Below are 25,894 nucleotides of genomic sequence, written 5' to 3' on the forward strand. Positions count from 1 at the left end.
ACACATGCTTACTACTCCGGTATATTCTATTAAAGGGGAAGTATCGGCAAAATTGACATTTTCTGAGCTTTACATCTTGTTATAATGTTATTCCTTCATCAAACACATACTTGAAGTATTGCTTTGATTTTTTTTTTTTTTCATGCATGTTTGAAAAATCCTTTAATCTCCCATGGCAACCATTCAGCTGTGCAAAACGCCTGGGTGGACCTAGCGGCACCTTCAAGGTGCAGCTCCTACGAAGAGCTGCAGTTTCCGTGCATCCGAGCTTCCATGTCACAAAGCAGCACTCCCGTGCAACTCCACCAACTCAGCTCCTTCAGACTAGCCAGCAGCAATTAGCAAACACCTGATTGAACTGTGCATCTGGTCAGCTCATTATAGGAGCTACTTCTTAGTGTAACGCTAATAAAACGTTGTTAAAGGGTTAGTGGATGACTTCCTGAAGGCGGAGTTTCAGAAAGAGAGTGTTTTTAAAGAGACGGAGGCCTAATTTTAAGTAAACTTTCTTTCAAGTCATATTTGATGTATATATAGCATTTTTTTAACAACTGAAGTTAACATAGTTACTTTATTATGCTATAAAATAGCACTATGTGCTATGTCCCTTTAAATCTAATTCCTTTCAATTTATTTTCGTAGCACCAATTCACAATAAATGTTATCAAAAGGCACTTTATATTTCAAACTGGTCCATCTTCTATTCGATTATAGTGCTGAGAAAAAATACTTCCTCTCTTACATTCTATTCTTTCTTCTTATCACCCTTGAATCTTTCAGGATGAAGGGTTTTTGATCGTGAACGCTCCAATTAAGTTTATGCCACAGCCATCCTGCAGTCAGATTTTAGTCAGTGCTGCTTTCACACATAGGCTTGTTGGTCTGCTTTGGATCACTGTTCTGCCAAATAACCCAAGTGTGCTTGCACTTAAGGTCACAAACTGATGGCCAGATGTTCTCCTTCCAGGGAATATCACTCCATCAATCAGGGCAAGTCATCCAGGTCATGAAGCAACAAATCAAACCCCAGTCCATCACACCACCACTGTGTTTGACCGTTGGTGTGATGTTGTCTTACCAAAATGCTGTGCCAGGGGGTTATTGGTGACAGCACATCGTAGACAGGTTGCCAGGTTCATCACAGAGTAAACAACCATGCACAGGTACACCCGCTCCCAAGGGCAATTTAGGAAGACAAGTTAACCTAACGTGGATGTTTTTGGACTGTAGGCAAAAGCTGGATTGATTGCCAAGAGAGCTGCATGGGGAGAGCCTGCAAACAACATACATGGGGTTCAACAAGATGTTTCTTGTGGGGAGGAGAGGGGAAATAAAATAAAATATCTATATTCTTTTTGGTCTGCAGTGGTTTTGTGCCATGAACTCCACAGTTGCAGTTTTCACCTGGTCTGTTTCTTCTTTTAGAAACTTAAACGCTGATCTCTTGAATCGGTGCAGGACAAAGACTTGGCTGAAACAAATATAAAACACTCAACCAGGAGTTCTTTCTGGTTTACAGAACATATAATATATAGTTAATGGCTGCAAGACAGCCATCATTAGTTTTATCTCTTAACAAGACACGGTTAAATACAGGGAGTCCTTTGCGTTAGAAACGGAGCGCCCTACGTTAACGACAGCAGTAGCTCTGTGAATGACTTCATGTGTTGAACAGACACATCTAAACACGGTGGCTTTAATCCAGGGGTTTCTGTCTGTGTAAAAGATAAACAAAGAAACGTCAATGGCAGCAATAACCCCGACGTTAACTCCCTCTCGAAATGAGACGCTGGTAAACACAGATTTCTATTTTCTCCATATGATGACGATGAAGGTTAATCACTGAAAGGTAAAGCCGTTTTTTTTTAATCTCTCAGATGTGATGCTTTATTCTTTGAAATATGTGTTCTCCTATGTAAATATATATTCATAAGCAGATTAAAAATATTCCGTTTGACATCACTTGTCTGTAGGCCGTGTGAGTGTGAGCCCAGCGGGAGTTTGGATCAGTGCTCCCCCATGGACGGGCATTGCTACTGTAAGCCAAGCGTGGAGGGGCAGAGCTGCAATAGGTGGGTGAGAAGTTTGTTGCTTATGTCACCTTTGTGCGTATGTACCTTGTGGTTGCTAAGGTAACTATTTAAGTCCCTCATAAGAAGAACAACTCATGATTTTTTTTTTGCTTTCAACTGTAAAAAAACATCTTTTGTAATAATGGGAAGTAATGTTTCCTAACATGAATTGCACCAATTATCCTCAGAAGCTAGGTCGCCACTTTAACCAGGCGCAGCAAAATGGAAAAAAAAAAAAAAAAAAAAAAGTGAAGAAAGAGAAGGCAAAAGTTTAACCCATTTTGTTTGCTGTTGCCTATTTCCCCGACTACTACAGTGTACTCAACCGTTTCCCTCTTTTATATTTTCCTCCAGGACACACGATCAAACTGATACACTCATTGTTTCAATGGAAACACACACGGCTCCACGGCTCCCACTCCTGGACCACTGAATCATACCGTGGTCCCTGTTTGACTTTTCTTTTTTTTTCTTTCCACTGAATTTCACAGCTCATTGAACAAGTTCCTCTCCTGTGTAATGTGACTAGTGCAAGGGGTGATTTTTAGCAGTGTTCCTGTCCCACCCATATGCCAGTAGCTGTGTATAGGTCAGAGCTCGCGGACCTTGCGGCTGAACTCACTTATTCCTTTTCCTCCTCGGCCCCGCAGTGCGCATCAGCCGGCGTCTCTGCGGCTGAACCTTAAGGGACAGTGAGAATGTGGGACGCATTAAACTGCTCGAAAGCAGATGGTGGGTTATCTTGGGTTTTATTTTGACTACATGGTTGCGTGTCCATTTGTGTATGAAACCTACAGATGCAAGCCAGGATTTTTCAACATGCAAAGAGAGCACCCAGCAGGCTGCCAGCCATGTTTCTGCTTTGGTCACTCATTCGCCTGCTACTCGTCCAATCACTACAGAGCCACTGACATCACCTCAGACTTCGTTGAAGGTATGTCAAAGCTAATCAACCTGCATACATAGATGAATTATTTCTGCATACACCCAGCTTCATACATACATTTCTATTGTGGTATACTCTTTGCTATAAATGAATGTTTAATTCAGCTGGCTGTTGCTCGAGTGTCTTGAAGTTTTGGTGTGTAAGTGACCAATTTAATATCCAAAACTTCAATTTCAAGTTATCTGTACAGAAACGTTACCTTTCCAGCTGTAATTGTTAACGATGTCATTATCGCTGAAACGGAGGATAATATTTTGAATTTCAAAACTCCTTCTGGTCACAGATCAGGACGGCTGGTGGGGAGAGTTCTCCGGAGGCCTGAGGTACCCCCTGCTGTGGAAGGAAGGTGAAGTCTACCTGCTGCCTCTTAATGAGGAAGACACTGGTTTCTACAGAGCCCCCGGTGAGTCAGAAAGCAAAACACCAAAACATATCAACAAATCCATAAAATTGGATTGATATTTTGAAGCTCAGTGGAGGAATATAATTTGGTGTAATGAAAAAAAAAGTGCTTGTCTTGAAATGTGGAACTTGAATTGATTTTTGCTGCGGTGTGGTGGCAAGGAGTTTGGTGAATCTGGGCTTTTGCAGTTTTTCCTGTGTCATCGATTCCTGAAGTTGCAAGAAATGTAGAGGCCTTAAAAATGACTTTATGTGGATTTTTGTAATTTGAACACTTTGTCACCTCAGCATGTTGTCATTGTAGCATTGAAACTGAGCACAGGCCGGTTTCCAGAACAAAACATAGCGGTTTAATGTTGGTTTCAGTTTTTGACTGCCACTTCTCCACTAGTTGCTGCAAACAGCCAGTCACCAGGCCACTTAGACCTTTTTTATCTTCTTTAATGAAAGACAAATTAAACTACCTAGAAAAATTTCCAATAGTGAAAAGCAGTCATTTTGTAAAAACTAAATCACTTCTGTCTTATTAGTATGATTTAAAACCACAGGTTAAGCTTTTAAAGAGAGAGTTTTTTAATTGAATTGAAGGCGCTATCAGTAATAGCTTGCTTTATCGGCTAACAACTACTTATAATAATATGATGCTTTAACTAAGGTTGCTGGATGTATCAATACACCTTGTCTGCTCAATCACCTCCAAAAACTGCAGACTGAAATAAATAAAATTAAATAAAAGCGAGATCTGCACAAATGACAGTTTTTCGGATAATTTTAATGTTGTTTTCCCCTGTTGGAGACTTCACTAAAAAGTTACTTATCTTATTTATTCATCCTAAGATTTTCACTCAAACCCTGAGGAGACGGACTTGTTTTTAGGCCACAGTCCAGACTCTGGAATAATCTGCCTCTAAATATTAGATGTGTACAAACACTGGAACATTTTAAATCTCCACTGAAGACATATTTTAATGCTTTATTCTACATCCAATTAATTTTAAGACATTTTACTATTCTTTATGATGCACTGATTATGCTTTAAATTATTTTAGTGAATGTTGTTGAAAGATACAATATACAAGTTTAAAAAAACCCTCCAGCTGGAAGATGTAATAGTTTGTAATGTCTTTTGCTCATCCTTGTTGTTCCTCCCCATACTCCTGCATTTTGGCTGCAGTTCATATGATGGTTATTCTGATATCATTACTTCCAAAAAAATAAAAAAATAAAAAAAATTCTTCTCAGAGCCATTAGAAGATAAGAGAATAATCTGTCCAAGCTACCAGACTTTGAGCCCCTTTTCATCAGCTGCCCCAGCAGCAAACGCCTGATGGAATTGGATGCCTTGGCAAAGCTGGAGAACCAACAAAGTGAAAATTGGCTTGACTTCCTCTTGTCTCCGCTAAGTCGGTTTTGGCCATCTTCTCAGATTCCCTCCGGCCATCACTCAGACCTCAGCCAGAAGCAAAACAGGAGCAATCCCATTAACCCTGAAGTCTCTGGGTTTTTAATGCCCAGAATGCGTGATCACAGAGAACAACTTCATCTTGGGGCGTCTTTTTTTTCTTTTCTAGACGGATGAGAAGCGCTGTGCTGAAAGAGGCTGCGACAAAGCATGGTGGTCTGGCATAATTTGTCAAACATTATTAGAAATGCACTGCTAAGTCACTGACGTGCCAGTTTGAATTTGTCAATCTGTGCATATAACTCTAAAATGAATAATTATATGCCGTGACAGATAGTAAACATTAATAAACATGGACATGTGCAGTTAGAAATGTTTTTCTTTTTTACGGCTGCCGTTATTTTCCCAGTCTTCTTTGGTGTCTCTGAAGGCCACGTTGCACAGATTAGCATCCCAACTGCCTACGAACAGCTTCGCGACAGCATGGTTATCTACTTTGTGCAGCGCTTGTTTATGGTTTTTCTCTACATAACGTATACACACATCTGTTACAGTGGCATTGCTAATAATGATCTCATTTTCTCTTGCCTTTTTCATAGTTGTGCATGTGCAGAGTCACTTTAAAGATTACACCAAAGTGGCAGCTGCTTTGGAAACGGCTCTAGTTTTCCCTCTCTCTGCTCCGGCTGTTTTCTTATTTATTTATTTATTTTTAATTTGCATTTTTGCACTGAAATCCCTCCACTGTGCATCTTCACAAGCGTTGGAGATATTCTGAGTGACAACACAGCGTCTAGCATCACACAAAATGCCATTCTGTGATTGAGTGAGTGTTTTTTGTGTTATTATTTTGTTCTTGCTTTAGTTTCTCTTGGGCTTGCTCATATTTAATAATCAGTAATTCTACTGGCTTTCCAGGGAAAATAAGAAACTGTTTAGCTTGGTCAGTTCCAAAACTAACAACCCTTGCCCGAACAGTGGACAGTACTGTGCAGATGTTTTTCCTCAACAGTTCTTGACAAAGAGGGTCGGCCAGAATTGGGAGGGTTTCAGACGGTGCAAAAGGAAATTGGAAGGCGGAATTGCACTCACCTTTTATTTATTTTTATTATTTTTTTGAGTCCTCCTGACAGTTAAGCCAACATGTTGCTTACACCAGCCGGGATGTCAAAATTGCTCCTTCTTTTTCCTTCGACATGAAGATGTTTCATTTTTGTAAACATTGTGAATTGCCTCCTCCTCTCGATCTTTTTTTTTTTTTTTGCTTCAGTTTAAATCCGACACGTCATAAATGAATGCAGGCAGAGAGTCGTGAGTGTGTTTTTGTGTCTACACTTAGAGAAACTTGTACTCTTAAGTCTTGCCATATTCCCCCCCCCCCCCCCCCTGTTTTATCCTGAATGTCTGCCTAACACTTGGTACAGATGGATTTCCAGTCTCTTTAGCAACTTTAAGCGTGGCTGCCAGAAAGTGTTACTGGCAAACAAAACAGTTGCTTTTGTCCTGCGTTCAGGATCTTCGGTTGCCACTTGAATATGCTGGACAGCGACTGCGGCTGCCTTGGCAAGGCTGCGCTTCATACCGACGGGGACACCGAGCGTCTCAAGACCTCGGAGCCATCTGCTGAAAAGCCTGTAATGTTGATCTTTCTTCCTATCGGTAGAACAACCCGACCTGCTGAGCCTGAAGCGGGAGCAGGGCTCAAAGAAAACAGGACAAATGTGAAGAAAAGGACAGAATTTTAATGAACTTTGCCTGTAGCAGAAAGGAGCGGAGCAGAATATGGTTATCCTTATGCTAAACTCATGAGAGAAAGAGAAGACCCTTTATAAACATCCCTTGGCTTCTTGACACTCGTATTCAAGCACAGCTGCTGCAAAGGGTACCTGCAGCCCGGCACGCGTAAAGTTTTTCTTGTGGCATTGCCTTCTGGAGACATGCAAAATCAAAAAGACCTTCCGCATAAGAAAGTCAAGAGAAAATCTATTGTAGTAAATGGGTGAGAGATGGATAAATATTCAGCCTGTTTTCATTTAAAGTACCTTACTCGCAAGTAAATTTGACTTTGTTCAAATATTTGTTGATGAGAAAGCGATCTCCCCTCATAAGAAATAATGAATTGGCTGTTTTCTGATATTTCTTTTTTTTTTTTAATCAAAGCTTTGCACTTCTGCTTCTGATCTTCACTAATTCTGATTTAATTTCCAAACGCCTGCCAAATTTTCCAAGTCACTTACATCACTTACATCTTATTTGGAAGTGGAGATTGGGTGCTGGGTTAGTATTTTACATCAACTTTTTGAGCTTTATATTGTTCCTTATTGTCATCTCTTCATCAGAAACACGTCTGGAGTTTGGCCGGACGATACGGCTGGGAAAACGTATCATGATATAAGAATATATCGCAAATTATTAATTAGATCGTTTTGTTTTAAATATCTAAAATACTGCCAAACTGCTGGAGTGACTCTTCCTGTTTTGTCCACTTTTCACTCCATGCCAGTCTTTCTTTTTTTTTTTTAAGCAGTTATGAGGCTCGGTTTCAAAACCTGAAACTGCAGTTTAAAACACCCCGGACAAACGTATATAAATATTGATGGCCTGATAGATGGGCTCTCTGTTATGTAAAGTACACACGCAGGTTATCTAGTGCAATATTTAAAAGTTCACAGTTTGTCCACGCAGCCTTCGCCCTCAAACTGTTGCCATGGCAGCCGGTGATGGAGCCTCAGTGGCACTCGTGTTTATGCAAGGCAGCAATGATTTAATCAGACTGAGCTGATTTAATTGAGGTGAAGAGAAGCCTAAATCCTCTGATTGATTGGGAGCTCATCCACTATTCACCAAAAGTTATGCAGAGATCTATCACTTGCGAGTTCGGCTTGGTGTGCTCCTGGCAGACTGTCGGCAGCGGCAAAGTCAGCAGGCTTCTAATCTCTTTGAGAGGCGAAAGAAAACTGGTTGAAAATCAGACGGCAAAAGGCTGAAAACTTTTCTGGGTAGCCAAGGGATCACTTTTAAGGAAGCACTCGGCGACACAGCTGATATTTTTCATCAGCAGTTTGTGTACGTTTAAGTAAAATGAAAGCATCTGCACCCTGCTTGGATGTGGTGAGGCAAATCCCAAAACATTAAGAGTTACTGCCTTGTATGAGTTGTATGTTCATTGTTGTGAAAACATTATTTGCCCCCCTCAGATTTTGTACAAGTAATGTTCTGAGGTCCAGCCTTTTGTCCTAAGTGAGAACGTAAGCGCGTGGTATATTCTTGCTTTATCTAAAATTCACAGTCTGTCTGATGTGTCTGCGAATTTAGATCCTGTTTGACAACATGGTGCCAGAATAAACCAAAAATTCTGCTCTGCACCAGAAAACCCTAGAGCAATATGTCTGAACATCAAGTCAAGTGTAGCAGGAAAATGATCTGAAACACAGCACCAACTCCACCTCTGAATAACTCCAAAACAAACACACACAAAAAAAAAAGCCAAACTCTAGATTAAAAACAACTGAGACTCTGTGACACGACCTTAAACAGTCTGTTCATGGTCTAAAGCCCCGCATTCAAATCTAATTTAAAACTGTTTTGCAAACAAGAATAGACCAAAAAAAAAAAAAAACAATAATTGTACAGGCTCGTTGCCAGTTGCTGGCACCACATAATGCCAGTTGTTGCTGCCAATGGTGGTGCAAGCATTTATTAGGATTTGAGGACAATTACTTTATCCATATTTGGTCAGCTTGATTTCAATATCTTTATTGCGCTAATAAGTGAAATCATCGTTTCAACCCTCAATTTCATTTGAAATTTTATTGACACTCTGAGACATATTAATGTGGCAAATGAGCAAAAACAGAAGAAATCTGAATGAGGAGAAATGTATTTAAAAAGCAACGTAAATGCAAAAGCTACCAGAACGTTCAAGCTTGTCCTGATTTTGTTGAAAATACAGAAAATAATGATTTATTAGTTATCTAAACTGATCGTGTAATCAATTTGTCATGACGAGGAGTTGCCAGGTCACAGATATGCTTTTGGCTTCTTGTGCATCTTACACACACTAAGCTGGAGTTGGAATGACACTTATTTAATGTTCTTCAGTTTTTGTGGCTCCATTGGACTTTATTCATTAGAAATGGGACAGACTGAAGGACAGACTGAAGGACAGACTGAAGGGGAAGACATGCAGTAAATGGCCAGAAGTAGAACTGGGGACGATTACATTGTCCTGCTCTATCAGCCATGAGGTGCCATTTTCCTTCAATTTATCATGCTATTTAAAATAATTGATATAAATTCATGGCCATGCATAGGCACCAGATCACAATTTTAAACAAATAATCCACTGGTTGTTTATGTTTTATTTTCTGTGCAATGATTTATCACTGTGAATGGTGCTGTTTTTGCAGCTATATTGCACTTGTGCTTTGGTAGTCCTGTCTTTGCTAACACATACAAAAAAAAAAAGAATTAAATGAAAGGCACCCGTGCACTGTAACAACCTACAAGCTACATCTGAACACAAGTGTTTGAAACCATAAGGGAGCATTAGGTGCAAATTCCAGCTTAATCGCATGTTTATATTCCTGGGCTCATTACCCACAGTTATGCAAGGTATATGCCATATACATTCCCAATTAATCACTTTAGATGTAATAACCGTTGACTTTTATTTTCTGTGAACATGGAAGTCTCCCATTACTCAGTATTACAGTGTATCACTCCCCAAATGTGGGTAATTACCTCTTGTCTGTTCCTCAAAATCAGTGGCTCTACTGGGGCTGTTCTCTAAAGCAACAGTAATCTTCTGCTGGCAAAGGCTACGCTTTTGAGTGTCGCCTGAGTGGTGTTTGTCTGAGTGACTCACTGGAGAGAGCATATTTTAAAACAAGGCGGTTTTACAGAGTTTCAGAAATGCGAGTTAACGGAAGAGTCAGAATATATGCATATAAATACATGAAACTTGGGGGTGTAATGCTACCTAGAATCACAATTTGCCACATGCCTGTTTTGGCCTCAGTTCGATGTGGATTGAGTGCAAAGGAAAAAAAGAAAGAAAAAGGAAAATAATGCCACAAGCTTGATTTCTTTGTATTATTTTGAAAAAGGAAAAAAGTAACGTGCACTTACAGAGGATTGGTGCAACTTCACGTTAACATTAATGTTAAAACCAAAAAAAGTAAAATATTTTGAATTACTTAGTGCCTTATTGAACATTTATAAAAATACAAGGAAGGAATTTCTATAGATGTTGAAAATATTACAAAAAAAAAAAAAAAAAAAAAAAAAAAGAAACTGCGGAAGTGTGGCTGTTTTAATTAATTCCTGCTTTAATGTCCTAAACTATGAACAGCAATATGGAACCAAATAAATCCTGCCAATGTGCATAAAGCAACAGCATACAATATAAAACACCCACCACTCACCTGACATTTAATTGTTTAAAAAGCAGGTGGCGCTACTTATGCACCTGATGAGACTTAATTAGCATCTGGAGGAGATTGTTAAAAGCCTTGTAGCTATTTCACCTCTCTGCATTAGAGTTCCAAAGCAAGTGAATTGTGAGAATTAGACCTATGCGCTGACAGCGCTGCCTCTATGGATCACAGGGAATAATTAAACTGTTTTTGCACCTTGCATTAAAATTGAGGTGGTGTGTTTTCAGACTCCTGTGTGTCTTGGTTCGGTTTGGCGTGGAGTGTTGTTGACAGCATCTCCAATTTCTCTCTTTCTTTTTTCCCCAACACAAAACGATAAAGTTCATCCATATGCATTTTAGATGTTGCTAATTGTAAGTGATTAATATATTTGTACAGCAACGGTTCTGTCTAAATAATAAAAAAAGAGAATATGCAGAGGTTCAAGTCACAGTACTTAATAGTTCAATGAACTTTGGACACAGTTGGTTGCAGTGGATTTCATTTGGTGGTCTGAGAATAAAAGAGGTGGATGAAAATGCAAACCACACTTTTCCGGTGGTTTCTTATTCGGGAACTGGAAATCCTTTGTCCTACATTTGAAAATGGACTAATTTTAGTATGTAGACATCAAATATTGCACATATAAATAATAAATTAAAAGATTCAAAACCCGTAAAAAAAAATTGAAAGAAAAAAACATTTTTACTTAAAGCAATGGTAAAAATTAGCGGTTAGAGCAAATAACTTACCTCTAGTAAAAGAACTGGAGGTTTCATTTGTAATGTGATTATTTTAACAAAAAAATAACTAAATATTCTATAAGGAATCAGGAATGAAAAGTTGTTTTCAAACTTTTCTGGATGTTCTGGCTGGGGTTAAATCAGGTCAGTTTTTTTTTATATAGAGCACATTTCAGCCTGCGATTTAGAGGTGGTGGTGGCCTGTATCCAGGGTAATTATTCACAACAAAGGCAGAAATAAAAGGAGGGAAGATGCAAAGGTTTCCAGAACCACGGATCTCATTTTCACATAAATACTCTGCATAAACCATCGTATAAAATCCTTTACCATTCACTCCTTTTTAAAACAACATGTTTTTTCCTCTACTCATCTTAGACGCTGCCACAGCTAAAATGGAATTTATCAACAAAATGTCTAGTTTTTTTTTGTTTCTTTTGTATGTTTTAAACTTGCAAAAAATGGGACTAAAAAAAAATAAATACAAAACTTGGAAATGTGTTTCGATCTGTTGCTTGTTTTTGTAATTCCTACGCGGTTAACTACTTCAGATGTAAATTTGTGACTCAGCCCGTCTGAGGAACGTCTCACTAATTGAAAATGCATTTCATAAGAAAGCCTTTTTTTCCCCTCTTGCGCTACAGATTTTCTGTTTTAATTTGTTTAGCCTTTTCAACTGGTATTGATCTCAAACTCCTCGGAGACGTGTTTGCTCGAAGCAAGAACGCCGTCTGTGTCCTCCATGCCGATGGCTGGACTGCAGGTGTTTATCATGCCACTCCCTTTGTGTCTGATTAGCAATAATTATCTATTTCCTTTGCATCTGAAGTCTGTCTGGCATGAGCGATGGCTTACGGGATTGAACAGAAAGTACTATCGATTACCCCATGGAACAAAAGCCTTCGTCATTGAATCACTGCCTGGTTCTCATTTCCTCCAAATCCCGCTCCTAAAGTTGGATGATGAATATAAATAATCGTGTCCTCTGCTCTGCTCATTAATGTATCCTCACAGTAAACCTGTCACTGCTACTTGCTTAAAGGAAAGCTCAGCTTTTATTTTTACCCCCTACGTGTGAAGGAAGATATTAGAAAGGGAAAAGGTGGAAAGAAAAAAGGGTAGATGGATGGATGGATAGAATCACTTTGCAGAAAGTTATCAGTCAGGAGAAGAATCAAAAAATGGACAGTGTTTTTAGTCTATTTTCATACTGCAGCACAGTAAAGAAACTCATCGGTATTTGAAGAAAACATGGAGTCAGAGGGACATTACTAAAACGTGACATGTCTGCGAGATTGATAAAAAACCCCAGATCAAACTGAAACTGGTCATTGAGGCTGCCAAACGTCTGAAGACGTTGCGGACAATTTTGGATGAGTATTGGTTGCGTTGTCCATGTGACAGCAATCCCCTTTGTTGTGCACTTACAGCTGGACTTATAGGATACATTTATGTTCTTATCCGAAGCAAGCGCCAGGCCTGCCTACAATCTCACTAGATTGTTTAAGAATTTGTTACTCTGGAACAAAACTAGCGCCTCTGATCTCAAATTCAAATGGCATGTCTGGCACAAGAACAACACAGCATATTACCAGAAGAACATCACACCCAGAGTAGTAAAAGTGTGGCGACAGCATCATGCTGTATGTGTTACCTTTCCACAAATGGAAGGACACTTTTTTAACAAGTTGGATGAAATTATGAACAATTCCAAATAGAAATCAGTTTTTACCCCAGACACTTAGTTTCACGCTAGAAGACTGAAGATGAAAAGACTGAAGATGAAAAGTGACTAGCCTGTTACTGATCCTAACGCTAGATCTGTATCAATAAAAGAAGCAGTTTTGGTATGAGCTAGCCAGAATTCACAGCTACATTGGACAGAAAAACTCTTTGGGTTCAGCTGAATGCAGTTAAGGAAGGGAGCCGTTCTGACAGTCCGATAGATCCGGAGAGACTTCTGCAACTCCCACAAGGCTGCGAGTGAGGATGCTGTCTGATCAAAATAAGGCGGAATACAAAAATGAAATCGGAAGGTGATTGCACGTAGTTTCAATTGAAACGCGTACAATTATACAACAAGGTTATTGCGGCACTTTTGTTGCTTGCGATAACATTCACTCTGCTGACATAGTGTTATGATTTATTGTAAAGAGCCTCAAATGCAATGTGCGAAGGACATAATGTTTCATTTGAAATGAAATTCACGATATGAGACCGAGAGAGGAAAGGACAAATCTGACATAATAATGCATTCCACTAAAATAAGATGCTACGTGTTGTTTATGCAGTCGGTAATATTTTACCAACGCCGGAAAATGCCTCATTTCAGGGTATCAGAAAGTCAATTTAAATAGCAGTTGAGATAAAAAAAAAACATTCATCAGTGTGGCTGCCAATGAGAGGGGGGAGGGGAGGCACGCAAGGGCACCGCACGAAAAATAAAAGCCGACTCCTGGTTGAACAGATACTGGCTGATCAGACGGCTGAATCGCTCTGAATGATGCCACAGACCCCTCACAAGCAAAATCACCCACTCAATTCCAAAGCCCTCTTAAGCCCCCGAGGAGCTCAGGATGTACTTCACACACGATTACGCACCAAAACAAGATGGCAACCAAGCGTGCAACCTGTCATTTTTCCCTCTCACTTAACCACATCTGGTAAGAGAACGGTAGCATTGTGTTATTGTATGAACGTTTTTACCTTTTTTTGTTTTTTTAAGAGCAAATAAAAGATGCGGTGAAAATGACTTGAATGTGAAGTCGTCTTTTGCGAAAGGAAAAAAACGTTTGTTTAAAAAATTGTATTCTTGATATAAGCAAGGGATACTTTTAACAAGCATATTTTATTATCAGATGTACTACAGATGAACTTAAACTGAAAAAAGTAAAGGTTTTGATAACATTTACCAAAATGTGAGGTCAGAAATATGTTTGTTACATCTTACGAAATGATCATGGAGAGAGCCCCGCATTTTTCTGCAGACAGCCTACTCCGTGTATGATGACATTGCAGTTTCCTTACAGGAGTTTTTCGCCATTTAGCAGTGTAAATATTATAGTAGCTCTTTAGTGACGAACTGGACAAATGTACATAATTCCTCGCCGCATCAGATAAACATTCCTCAAAGTATCCACGTCTCCTGCAGATGCAAAAGCCGGATAGTGGAAGCGGACTAGTCGGAGCGAAACGTCAACATTGCTTTTCAAGTGCATTTCTGAGAAAAACACCCCACCGAACTTCCAACCACTCACACAACACCTCTCACGGAGCTCTATTGAAATATTTTGACCCGGGCTTAGTGCTGAGAAATTTTTGTCGCACTTTCTAATCAATGAAAGCAGATTGTGGCACAGTATTTCGGATGTATTTTAACACATCAGAATGCTTTGTCTACTGTGTGTACGCTCGAGCGTTGCAGGAGGTGAATCGTGTTCAAGTGAATTTTGTTCAAGGACTGCGCTGTAATTTACGTCCCCTTCACTTCTTGAAAAAAGATCTGCCATGTCATGATGTGGACACTGCCATGCTTTTACAAAGCTATGAAGTCATAATTGTTGGTCATCAGTCTTTATTCAAATAACTTTTGGGGTTTATACTTTTTAAGCATAAATGCGTTTATATTATTACTGAAAATTGCTAACGGTGACGGTAGCTTATTAGTGGGGAGTCATACTTTCTTTTTAAGACTTTTGTTTTTGTCACAAGAGTCATTCTAAGCTTATTGAGGGTAGATGCTCAAGGTTTATTTGATCTTAAAATTAATTACAAAGATATTCAGTTTACGTCACCTACATAATGACAAAAGCATTGAATCACTCTGATTTAAAGGCGATGTTTAACACATTTCTTTTCACCGTAAAGCTAAATTTTAATTAGATTAGAATGTGAAACATTTTGATGCACCAATTATGGGAAGTGACATCATTTTTGGGGACCCTGGAGGATTGTAGACTACGACTAATATGTGCAGTGCTGATGTTTACATAAACGCTTACATTAGAGTACATGTCACCAGCTGTTAAGCACGGAGGTGGATTATTCATGCTTTAGACGAGCGCGACATGTGAGTGATAGAAGAATGGAATAAAGGTGAAGATGAATATGTCAAATTCCTTAGAATCTGTCAGCACTAAAAGCCTTTTGGATGGGAAAAAAAAAAGAATGAAATCCTTCAAACAACAACAGAATAGCTATGAGCTCCCAACGAATAGCATTCACACCCTGTCATACTTGCCAGCAGGGGTGTTGACAAGTCTGACAGCCGACTTACAACTCAATGTGACAACAACACATGTCTTGGAAGCTTTTGCATTTTATTTTGAATTTGTAAAATAATAAAAGAAAAAAAAAAAAAGAATCCAGGAAGTAATCTTGCTTTTTTTTTTTTTTTTTTACTTTATTTTCTTTGAAAACCAGATCAGTCATGCCGTGACTGATGCAAGACTTTCAGTAAACTGTTTACATGTTTAACTGAGGGGGATTTAGGCTACGTTCCTCAGACTCAGACAGAAAAAAAAAACAAAAAAAAAACTCTGCTGCTCTGTGTTTAGACTGCTTTAAGTGTGGGAAATTGGTGTCTTGTGGTAGAAATGTCTGAGAGTGTCTTTAATTTATTGTAGCCCAGCAAAAAATGTGCTAATGTGTAATTACACAGGTTCTTCATGTGAGCTTAATAAGCAGGGTTTCTCATTTTATGAGCAAAAAAGCCAAAACATCTGGTCAAAGGCTGAGCCTTCCAAAAGCACTCAAAAGCAACAAAAGCAAAAAATATAACAACATTAAAATAGTTTATAATTGTAGCGATGACCAGAAAGAATTCTAAATATTTCCAAAAAAAGTGTGCCATGTAAATGGATTCAGCTTCTCGGAAACGCTTACCCCACGTTTCAGTATAATTAGAGATATAAAACATTCTGTCGTGACTCTGTTTATGTGTTTAGGATTTACCGTCTCACAAAAAGGTCTCCTATGGGCTTCCTGTCAGAATCCCTCTGTAGTCAACATCCTTTATTGTCCATCGACTCTGAGCAGCTTCTCTGTCACGCCCATGCCTTGATGCTGCCACCACCCTGGTTCACGGGATGTTGGATGGTTTGTTCTGAGTGACGTCAAGTGAAATATTCTCACCTTGCAAAGGACTTTGTTCAAGCTGTTCAGTTTTAGCCTCATCTAACCAGACCACTAAATGGCAACAATTATATCGTAGCAGCTGTTGACTTGGTATCTGCCAAGTTGTAATAACTTTGGTCATTTTGCATAAAGTGAAACCAGCTATAAAACCAGATTTTGGCAACGCCAAACTCATCTGGAAATGTAATAATGGAAGCTTGTGATGCATTAACACACAAAAAAAATAGGAAATACTTTCTTGGAAATCAAAGATTTGAAAAGATTTTCAATAATGGCCTCCTTTTTTTTTTTTTTTTTCCATGAATGCCAAATTTGGGATGTGACTGATAGTCGTCCTGTCGATAGATTTCTGCAGCTCCTTTAGAGTTACCATGTGCCTCATAACTGCATCTCCGAATTATTGCTTTTATTTCCTGACTCGTCAGTGTAAGTGGATGATGGCAACGTCTTGGTGATTTTTAGATTATGAATAGTTCTCCATGAAAAACTCATATTGTTTTATAACATAACCCTTCTTCAATCTTTCCCACATCTGTGTGTCTGGTTTTTTCCTTTGCCTCCACAATGCTTTGTTTACGGAACGGCTAGATTAATACTGTGATAAAAATGACTTGCAGGTGGACTTTGTTGGTTATATCCTCTGTCGGCTCTCACCACAACGAGCTTGTACACAAATCTGTGTTTATACTTGAGCAGGCCGTCTCGGACTTTAATTGCAAAACTCACTCGACTCTACTTCCTGACGTCCATCCTGTGCTTTCCTTCCAACCAGAGAAATTCCTGGGTCACAAAGTCAACAGCTACGGCCAGCTCCTCTCCATCACCTTCACCTCTGAAACCTCTGAGCTGCTCCCTGACCGTGTCACACTGCTGCTCCAAGGATCTGGAACTGCCCTGTCAGCAGACCTTTCCTACCAGCCGCTGCCAGACGTCGACCCCGGCCTCACCCCACGGCGCTCCTTCGCTGTCAGGTAGGAGCAGGCGGGCGTCAGGCTGTCAGTTTGCAGCTGCGTTGTTTTTTTTAAGCTACCGCTGTATTCGATTTTTTATTTTTTTTTTTTTGTCTCAGGGAAACACAAAATCCATAGCCCGGATGTTAGGATGTTTGTTTGTTCTCCGTGTCTGTGCGCCTCCCCCTGTTGTCTGGGTTGTTCTCTGCGACATTATATTTAGCGCGCCCACAGAACAGGGGCCTTTTAGGACAAAACACGTTAGGATTAGTATTCACCCACATTGACATTGCTGTCACAACCCCAGCTGAATGCCAGGGTGAAAATGTGGTAATGAGCCGGCTCCTTCATCTGCTGGCTGTCATGTAGACCTGCCAGGTACAGAGCTGCAGCACATATCCATTTATACATGCTATGCCTCTAGCGGAGGCATTGGAAGTCCAAGGACAATGCAGAACGAGAGCCACAGTCACACCAGACTAATCATTGGAAAGGAGATGTGATTAATGATGTAACAGTTTTAACATACGGATACATTTTCAACTGAAGGGTGTAAATTAAAGAGTCCTCAGAGTATATGAGGTCACAAGCAGAAGTTGTAGGTGGCTGTGCAAAAAGCCAAACCAAACCGACCCTTTGTGAAAATGTATTTGCCCGGCGCTTGGGTCATGCAGCGAGACAATGTTCTAAAGGAAACCACTTTTGAATGAGTCAGAATGTATTTTTGGCTGATATTAGAATTTGTTTGATGACTTCAACCATTTAAAAGTGACAAAAATGTAAGAAGACAATTAAAAACAGAGCAAATCTCTGCTGTGAATCACGTAGCACATATTTATAGTACCTGACTTCAGATAATGCCAAGCCTTTCCTGTTTCAGATGAGTTAGGATAATGATAATTATGTAGGTTTGCTAAGATGCCAAAGTAATGGGAGACAGATGATAGTTTCTATATTCTTTTCAGAAGTTTAAATGCACTGATTACTGATTACTACACCTTTAAGAAATTCCAGGAAGGCTAGATAATCTTGTCATGGCTTTTAAGTTTGTGATAAATAACATTATTGGAAATTGGAGACGCATCTCTAGATGTATTTTTAGGTAACATCTCAAACATACTGCTTCCTTGTTTAAAGGGAAAGTGTCTGATTTAATATCAGACAGTGAGACAAAAAAATTCCATGTTGTGTTATATACAGGGTATATAAATATCTTGTTTGAAACGCATATATGTATTTTACTTAAACTTTATAATCTCAGTGTTCCGCCTCTGAAGGATTGGTGGTTTCTTACAGGTAAAGTGGCAAATTGTATTTCAATACTCCTCAGTAAATAGGGGGAAAAAAAATCAATGATAATAAAGATAAGATATGCACATAGCAAAACAATGTTTTTTTTTTTGGGGGGGGGGGGTTTGTATTTTTGTATTACATACATGAAACTATTCCAGGTGAATACTTGTGTTTACCAGAAATGTGACTCATTGTTCTCTGCTGTTTATTATCTTGTTCCATGTTTTCATGTTACCTTACACTGAGCGACCTTCCTCCTCGTTGGCAAACATATTACAAATGTGTCATAAGAGAGGATTCATTAAGATGGGTGTGATTAGCTATTTGTTGCTACTCTTTCTGGTATCTGTAGGATTTGACTCGGTTTATTTATCTGTTGGTTTTTAATTCAGTAGTTTGGATTTTGAATTAAACATTTTATCCGTATTTTTATGCGTCTAAGTTAAAGCGTCTCTGACCCACAGCAACACTTTGCTTTTAACAGCTGCAGCTCCACATAACCGAGTGGTTTCACTCACTCTCTTACTGCATAATGCATAAAGTATCCTCCTACGTTTAGACAGATACTTGGTTCAGCAGCCATCAGATCACATTTTGCAAAAAAAAAAAAAAAAAAAAAAAAATTGCATGTCTATATATAAATTCAGAGAGAATTTATAAACATGTTGTGTTCAGTCAGTCTGAGGCAAATATTTGGCATCTTAATGAATTCCCACCTGTCGAATATGCAGGACCAGGACCTGTGAGAACGCTGCGATAATCACAGGGTGGATGTTGTGATTAAGACGGCAACAATCAAAATCAAGCACGTTTGTCATGATGCAGAAAAAGAGAGGATTTTCTTTTCTGATGTCTTCTTGTTGCAGTACCATCTTTGTGATTTGGAAACATCATCTGCGGTCTCTTTTCTGACTAATATTCCCTAATTGCATGGAGCATTTTGCAGAATGTTAAAATGAAGTCGTTATAAAAGTAGCAACCTTTCTATATTTATGCCTTACATCACAATCCATGTCATTTTCAGTTTTCTAGCTGTAATAAAGAGTGTCTCCGTATTTACAACCAACAAAATTGGTTAATACAATATTTTATTTGGAAGTTCTTAAAAAAAAAAAAAAGAAAAAAAAAAAAAAAGAAAACGTTTTCAAAACTCTTTGGAACAGATGTCTGGTTTCAGGTTATTAAATTTAGGCTGAGTCTCCAGGATGCTAAAAGGCCTAGTTCGTGCCTCTCAGTCTGCTCTACTGCCCGTTCACTGCGAACCCTGTGTGACATAAAATTCATCATCTGTGCCAGCCCACTAAAACTCCTCCAGGACTCTCCGAGGATGTCCGTGTGCTGCACTCTGACTGCAGTACTGCTCCCAGTCAGACGGTGGCGTCAAACACACCACAGAAAACAATGAGCCGGCGAGAAGTTAAAGAAGAAAAAAAACAGCAAGGACACTATTTAAGGAGTGAAATGTGGATGTGTCTGCGTTATGATCTGCCGCTGCTGTTCTTCAGATGAATCTGGAGTTCCCTACTTAGGTGGAGACGGATTGAAATGCTACGGATTTAATCCAAAGCCCATTGGGTGCCTGGTAGAAAGTTGAAGCTGAAAATAGATTAGAAGGGAAGAGCTAATAGTCCATGGGCCAGAGGCCAAAATTTGACATTTTTGTCCGTTTCAGGGTGGCAAAGTCTATCAATATTTTTTGAAAAGATACATGTCTCTAGTTAATATTTTGGTATGATAGCCCTTCCAAAATGGTAGCTGAGTCATAGTTATCATCTCATGAAGTAAACAAACCCTTTGGAAAAATTCTGTATTTTGGGACTGCTGTATCTCTGGTTTAGGGTCATGGTATGGGCATTTGTCAAAGGTCTGTAATGTAATATTTGGTATCATCTTAAAGGGGACACTCTTGACTTTCATTTAAGCCATGTTTTGAGTTTCTCTGACCAACACAGAGGTCATTAGAGGTCGTTAAACCAAAATTATTACACATTTTTCCACATCTTTTGACCAAACTAGATACACTTCTTTCATCCCATCGGTATCCAGGGACATCAGGGACACAAGAGTTAATGACTAAAATACTCAACAAACTCTAAGGAGTCAGAAAATGTATGATATGCCTACACTGTCTGTCTATGGGAGGCGATTATGAGCTGTAATTTGAAGTTACAGACTTGGGCTATAACCTTAACTGGTGTATATGTTGGGGGTTTGTTTAGCGTGTCACTCATGTCTAGTTTGTTAGTTATAAAAAAGTTAATCAGTAATAGTAGAAATTTACACTTACATAGACTTTAGGATGCTGTATTGGCCTATTTATCAGATTTTGTGAGTTTTTCCATCATGGGCTACACAATAGTAGCCCAGGATGGCCACATAGAGACATGGCAGAATGAGAGAGGAGACCACCCACATTAAATGACAAATACTGAGGTAAAATAATAAAAAATGATTATTTTCAGACGCTTAGCCTACTATTGACAGCATAATTCAGATCATTATATTACATTTCTGCCAACAGATGCTAACCTTAGGCCAGTGGTTCTTAACCTTTTTTGAGTTACCAAACCCATCAGATTCATATGCGCATTCACCAAACCCTTCTTTTGTGACAAATAAAATGATTTTTTTTCCAAATTCACTCCAAGATCACCAAGTCTTCTTGAAAGGTAGAGTCTCTGACAACAGTTCTTCAAAATATAGTCAGTGTTTTCAGCAAAGTTGAGCTGACTGTCCAGGAACGACCCAAGGTATTTAAAATTTGCCACAGTTTCAACAGGTTGGCCATCGAGAGAAACTGGAACCACTTTAGGGTCTCATTTATATCATTTAATTAGCTCTACATTCTTAAGAGAATGAAAAAATAATAATAAATAATAAAGACTTTGTGGTATTCTGATTTAGTAATGTAATTATATTAGTTTTGTTACCACCCCCACACCACTAGAGGCAGTACCAACCACAAAAAGATGCAACTAAGGAGCATATTTGAAAGTACACCGAAAGCTACAGAAAGCTTCAGGTGACCAGCAGCATTGAACAGCCTTTGTTTGTCTGCTATTCATTTACTACCACATTTCTTTTAACCCAGCTGTACCTGAGAGGAAGTTAACAACTGCAATACTCAACAGACTAAGGCAGTGGTCTCAAACTGCATTCCTCAAGGGCCAGAGTCCTGCAACTTTTAGATGTGTCCCTTGTTATACACACCTAAATTAATTGGCTGAACTACCTTACCAGCATGCAGTCTTATATTTCAAAGCAGTCTTGGTGCAACATTAGAGCTTGCACATTTCTGAGCTCTTCAGCCTGTTTGCACATCAGGTAGCTTGCATGCTACCCAACTGTTCCTGATGCTGGGGGTCCTCACATACATAGCAAGATAGTAGGCTATTAGACTATTAGATGTGAGGACATAAACCTGTACCAACTAGCTGGCTATGTAGATAGGCAGACCATAGTCAGACAGAAAGACAAAGAACTTTATCGTCATCATATGCTGACATTAAAATGTATTGCCTTGAGTAACAGAATTGCCAATAAAAAAGTGAAAAATTGCTCAAAGTATAAAAGTTTATAGTCAAATAAAAATAAATATTTAAAAGGAAAAATATGTAAATGTATAACTTTAAGTCAATTAATTTGTATGTCCAGTCAGTTCAGTTTTTAATATATAAAAACTCCCTTAGGATCTTCAGCATGACTGTCTCCTGCTCTCTACATAAAGCTGCAGTATGTAACGTTTATTAAAAAATATATTTTTTACTTAATTGAAATGATCACTATGTCCTGAGAATATAAGATGGATAATCTGTGTAAAGAATTAGCTCCTCTGCCTTCTCCCTCTGGACCTGCTGTCATCTGAACAAATATTCTGCTCTGTCAGACACAACCAATCAGAGCGGGAAGAGGGTCTTAGCACTGTCAGTCATCCTCATATAGGTGCTGCTCTACCCTGGTTTTCCTGGAACATTAAGTTGCTTCTCCACCATTAGCATATTTAGAAGCATAAACATGAGGTTGATTGACAGTGCTAAGACCCTCCTCCTGTCTGGGTGTTTTTGACTGGTTGTTCTTTTAGCGCTGTCAATCAACCTAATGCTCATGCTTCTAAATATGCAAATGGTAGAGAAGCAACTTAATGTCCCAGGAAAACTGGAGTAGAGCGGTGACTTTGTCTGCTGCTGTACATTGCAAGATAGTACAGGGCTGTACAGTGTAGGTACTGCTGTACCTACACTGTACAGCAGTAAGTCAGTGACAGAATCTGGTCATCAGCTTCTTGGACAGACGACACTGCCCTAGGGTTCTCAGAAAAAAATGAAGCTCTGCTGGGATTTTTTTAAAGAGGTATTTGGTTTTAAAGGTCCAGTTGAAATCCTTTGAGATGTAGACTCCCAGAAATTTGAAACTACTGACCCTTTCTACTTGCTCACCATCTATGCTCAGCCCTGGATGGATTGTCCTCTTTGTCCTGAAGTTGAGGATTATTTCCTTTGTCTTCTTGGTATTCAAGGTAAGGGAATTCTCCCTTCACCATTGGTTTACCATGTTATTAGCCTTTGAACCTCTTCTGTATGTCATCCGCATTTTTGAACAAGACGATATTATTCTGGGTGACTTTGCAGTCGTGGGTAAATTGGAAGTAAAGGGGCTGAGGACACAGCCTTGGGGCATACCTGTGCTGAGTGTGACCGCGGAGAAGGTAAGGGAGTTGATCTGGACATGCTGGGGTCTGTTGGTTTAAAAATCCCTGATCCACCAGCACAGTCCTGGTCCTAGTACCAGGGACTCTAGCCTCTCCACCAACTTGTCAGGAGTTGGAGTTAAAAGCTGAGCTGTAATCCACATCCAGCATCCTTACGTAGGTATAAAATGATATCACTATTCTTATTATAATAAGTCTTGCCATCAACTTTTAGTTTTTGAACAACTTTCATTCCACCAATGATCCATCGAGACTATTATTCAACATCAACTGATTCTTCCAACTCTCTTGCAAGAGGAAACTTGCTAGAGTTATTATGAACATGAGAAAAGGCCATTGATCTAGTGGATGACCAAAGACTTTTTAAATGAAGGTCTCTTCTTTGTTAAACTATTATGATGCACTCAAAAATATTTCAGTCTGTTTTCTTTCCTTTTGTTAGATAGCTAAAACAGTGGTGTAAAAGAGTGAGCCCACTATTTTTGAAGCTTAGGAATGTTTTTATTGTGTCATGGAAAGTGGTTTTTGGTAAGTATTTTTCTAAATGACCTGTTCTGAACTTTATATAAGCTTCCTCTCCAGCATGATGAGCTTACAGCAAATCACTGACTATGTTTAGTGATACAATGAATCTGGTGAAAAGACCGACTATGTCTGACTGAGGCTGACTTAGAGCGTTTACCCATCTTTTCTCCATAAGTTCTACAAAGGAATATCTGTCCATCTCTATCCCAGGCTTCTGTAGGCCATAATGTCTCACACTTTCTGTGGGCTCGTTGTCTGTCATGTTCCTAAAGGTGCTTTTCTACCAGCCTGCCTCTAACTGGTTTGGCCTCAGTCTGCCTCGACCAGATTCATTTTCCTTTAGCAGATCCAGCGCGGCTCTGGCTGGTTGTTCTCAGATTTCCATATCTACTTCAAGTGTAGTACTAGCCGGACCAATCAGGGTAGGGACCAAAGCGATTTCATATATCGCAAAATAATCAGCTGATCGAAGCCTTTATCATTATCTTTGGGCCAGCAATAAATTTCTATAAAACTGAATGAAATATCTTTGAGTCCATCTGAACCATAATCTTGAGGTTCTCCATGGCTGAGTGTCACTGCAAACCTCTGCGGAGAATTGATCAATTGCTGTGCTAAAGGCCCTCCCACAATAGTGAGGAATAGAGCGGGTAATGGAAAAACTCACTACCAGGGGTAGAACCGAACTACACACTAACTGGTTAGTGCGCGACTTGCTAGTAGAAAAGCACCTTAAGTTACCTGAGATACTGAAGTCTGTTTTCTGAGGTGAGATAGTATCTGGTAGCAGCTCTGGCTTTTAAAATGAAACCTTTGGTTCCTGCAGGTATCTTAGTATCCTTATTTACAAACACACACTGGATTATTTCCAAATGGATTAATGGTACTCAAATGGTGAACATTCTAATTTACTGTTAATAGCTATGTGTCATCTGAAAAAATAAATACAAAAAGTCAACAATATTTCCAGGTCTGTAACTGTAAACCAGCACTAAACTTTGCTCCAGACAAGTAGAAATTGAAAGTACAGAGTAAGACTATTCAGCTAAATTGTGTAGCTATCAGAGGGTAGGAACAGCATCCAAACAAAGGCAGTTCGATGCTGCAGTATGTACATTTTAGGGAAAAAAAAAAGTTATATATTTGTTGAAACTGTCACCATGTTGTCACAGTATGCTGAGACAAATAATCTGTGAAGAAAAATCAAGCCCGTCTGCCTTCTCGCAGGGCTAAATTGAAACAATCAAGCAGAACCAGGAGGAGGGTCTCAGGACAACATAGTAATAGTTTTAATAAATACATAGATTTTTAAATAAAAGTTACATGCTGAATCTAAATGGTTACATCTTCCTGATTTTATTTTTTAACAAACTCATTTGTGGGCCTGATTGAAATCAACATCCTCAGCAAGCATAATGTAGATGGTACCGATATGCCTAAGGTTATCATCTGTTGGCAGAAATGTAATATAATGATCTGAATTATGCTGTCAATAGTAGGCTAAGCGTCTGAAAATAATCATTTTTTATTATTTTACCTCAGTATTTGTCATTTAATGTGGGTGGTCTCCTCTCTCATTCTGCCATGTCTCTATGTGGCCATCCTGGGCTACTATTGTGTAGCCCATGATGGAAAAACTCACAAAATCTGATAAATAGGCCAATACAGCATCCTAAAGTCTATGTAAGTGTAAATTTCTACTATTACTGATTAACTTTTTTATAACTAACAAACTAGACATGAGTGACACGCTAAACAAACCCCCAACATATACACCAGTTAAGGTTATAGCCCAAGTCTGTAACTTCAAATTACAGCTCATAATCGCCTCCCATAGACAGACAGTGTAGGCATATCATACATTTTCTGACTCCTTAGAGTTTGTTGAGTATTTTAGTCATTAACTCTTGTGTCCCTGATGTCCCTGGATACCGATGGGATGAAAGAAGTGTATCTAGTTTGGTCAAAAGATGTGGAAAAATGTGTAATAATTTTGGTTTAACGACCTCTAATGACCTCTGTGTTGGTCAGAGAAACTCAAAACATGGCTTAAATGAAAGTCAAGAGTGTCCCCTTTAAGATGATACCAAATATTACATTACAGACCTTTGACAAATGCCCATACCATGACCCTAAACCAGAGATACAGCAGTCCCAAAATACAGAATTTTTCCAAAGGGTTTGTTTACTTCATGAGATGATAACTATGACTCAGCTACCATTTTGGAAGGGCTATCATACCAAAATATTAACTAGAGACATGTATCTTTTCAAAAAATATTGATAGACTTTGCCACCCTGA

At 39.0% G+C, this 25,894-nt stretch overlaps 1 protein-coding gene across 1 annotated transcript in view; it reads left to right on the plus strand.

The window, feature by feature from the left end:
* lamc3 (laminin, gamma 3) overlaps window positions 1-25,894 on the plus strand; it is a 142,011-nt gene that overhangs the window by 63,777 nt on the left and 52,340 nt on the right. The window contains exons 7-10 of the mRNA XM_088010845.1: window positions 1,974-2,072; window positions 2,870-3,006; window positions 3,302-3,421; window positions 16,889-17,087. Of these exons, the coding sequence (XP_087866971.1) occupies window positions 1,974-2,072; window positions 2,870-3,006; window positions 3,302-3,421; window positions 16,889-17,087 (555 nt within the window). The remainder of the gene's footprint in view (window positions 1-1,973; window positions 2,073-2,869; window positions 3,007-3,301; window positions 3,422-16,888; window positions 17,088-25,894) is intronic.

This window comes from Poecilia mexicana, unplaced genomic scaffold (genome assembly GCF_051168715.1).
Source record: "Poecilia mexicana isolate PSO_F unplaced genomic scaffold, ASM5116871v1 scaffold_12, whole genome shotgun sequence".
Classification (NCBI taxonomy): Eukaryota; Metazoa; Chordata; class Actinopteri; order Cyprinodontiformes; family Poeciliidae; genus Poecilia; species Poecilia mexicana.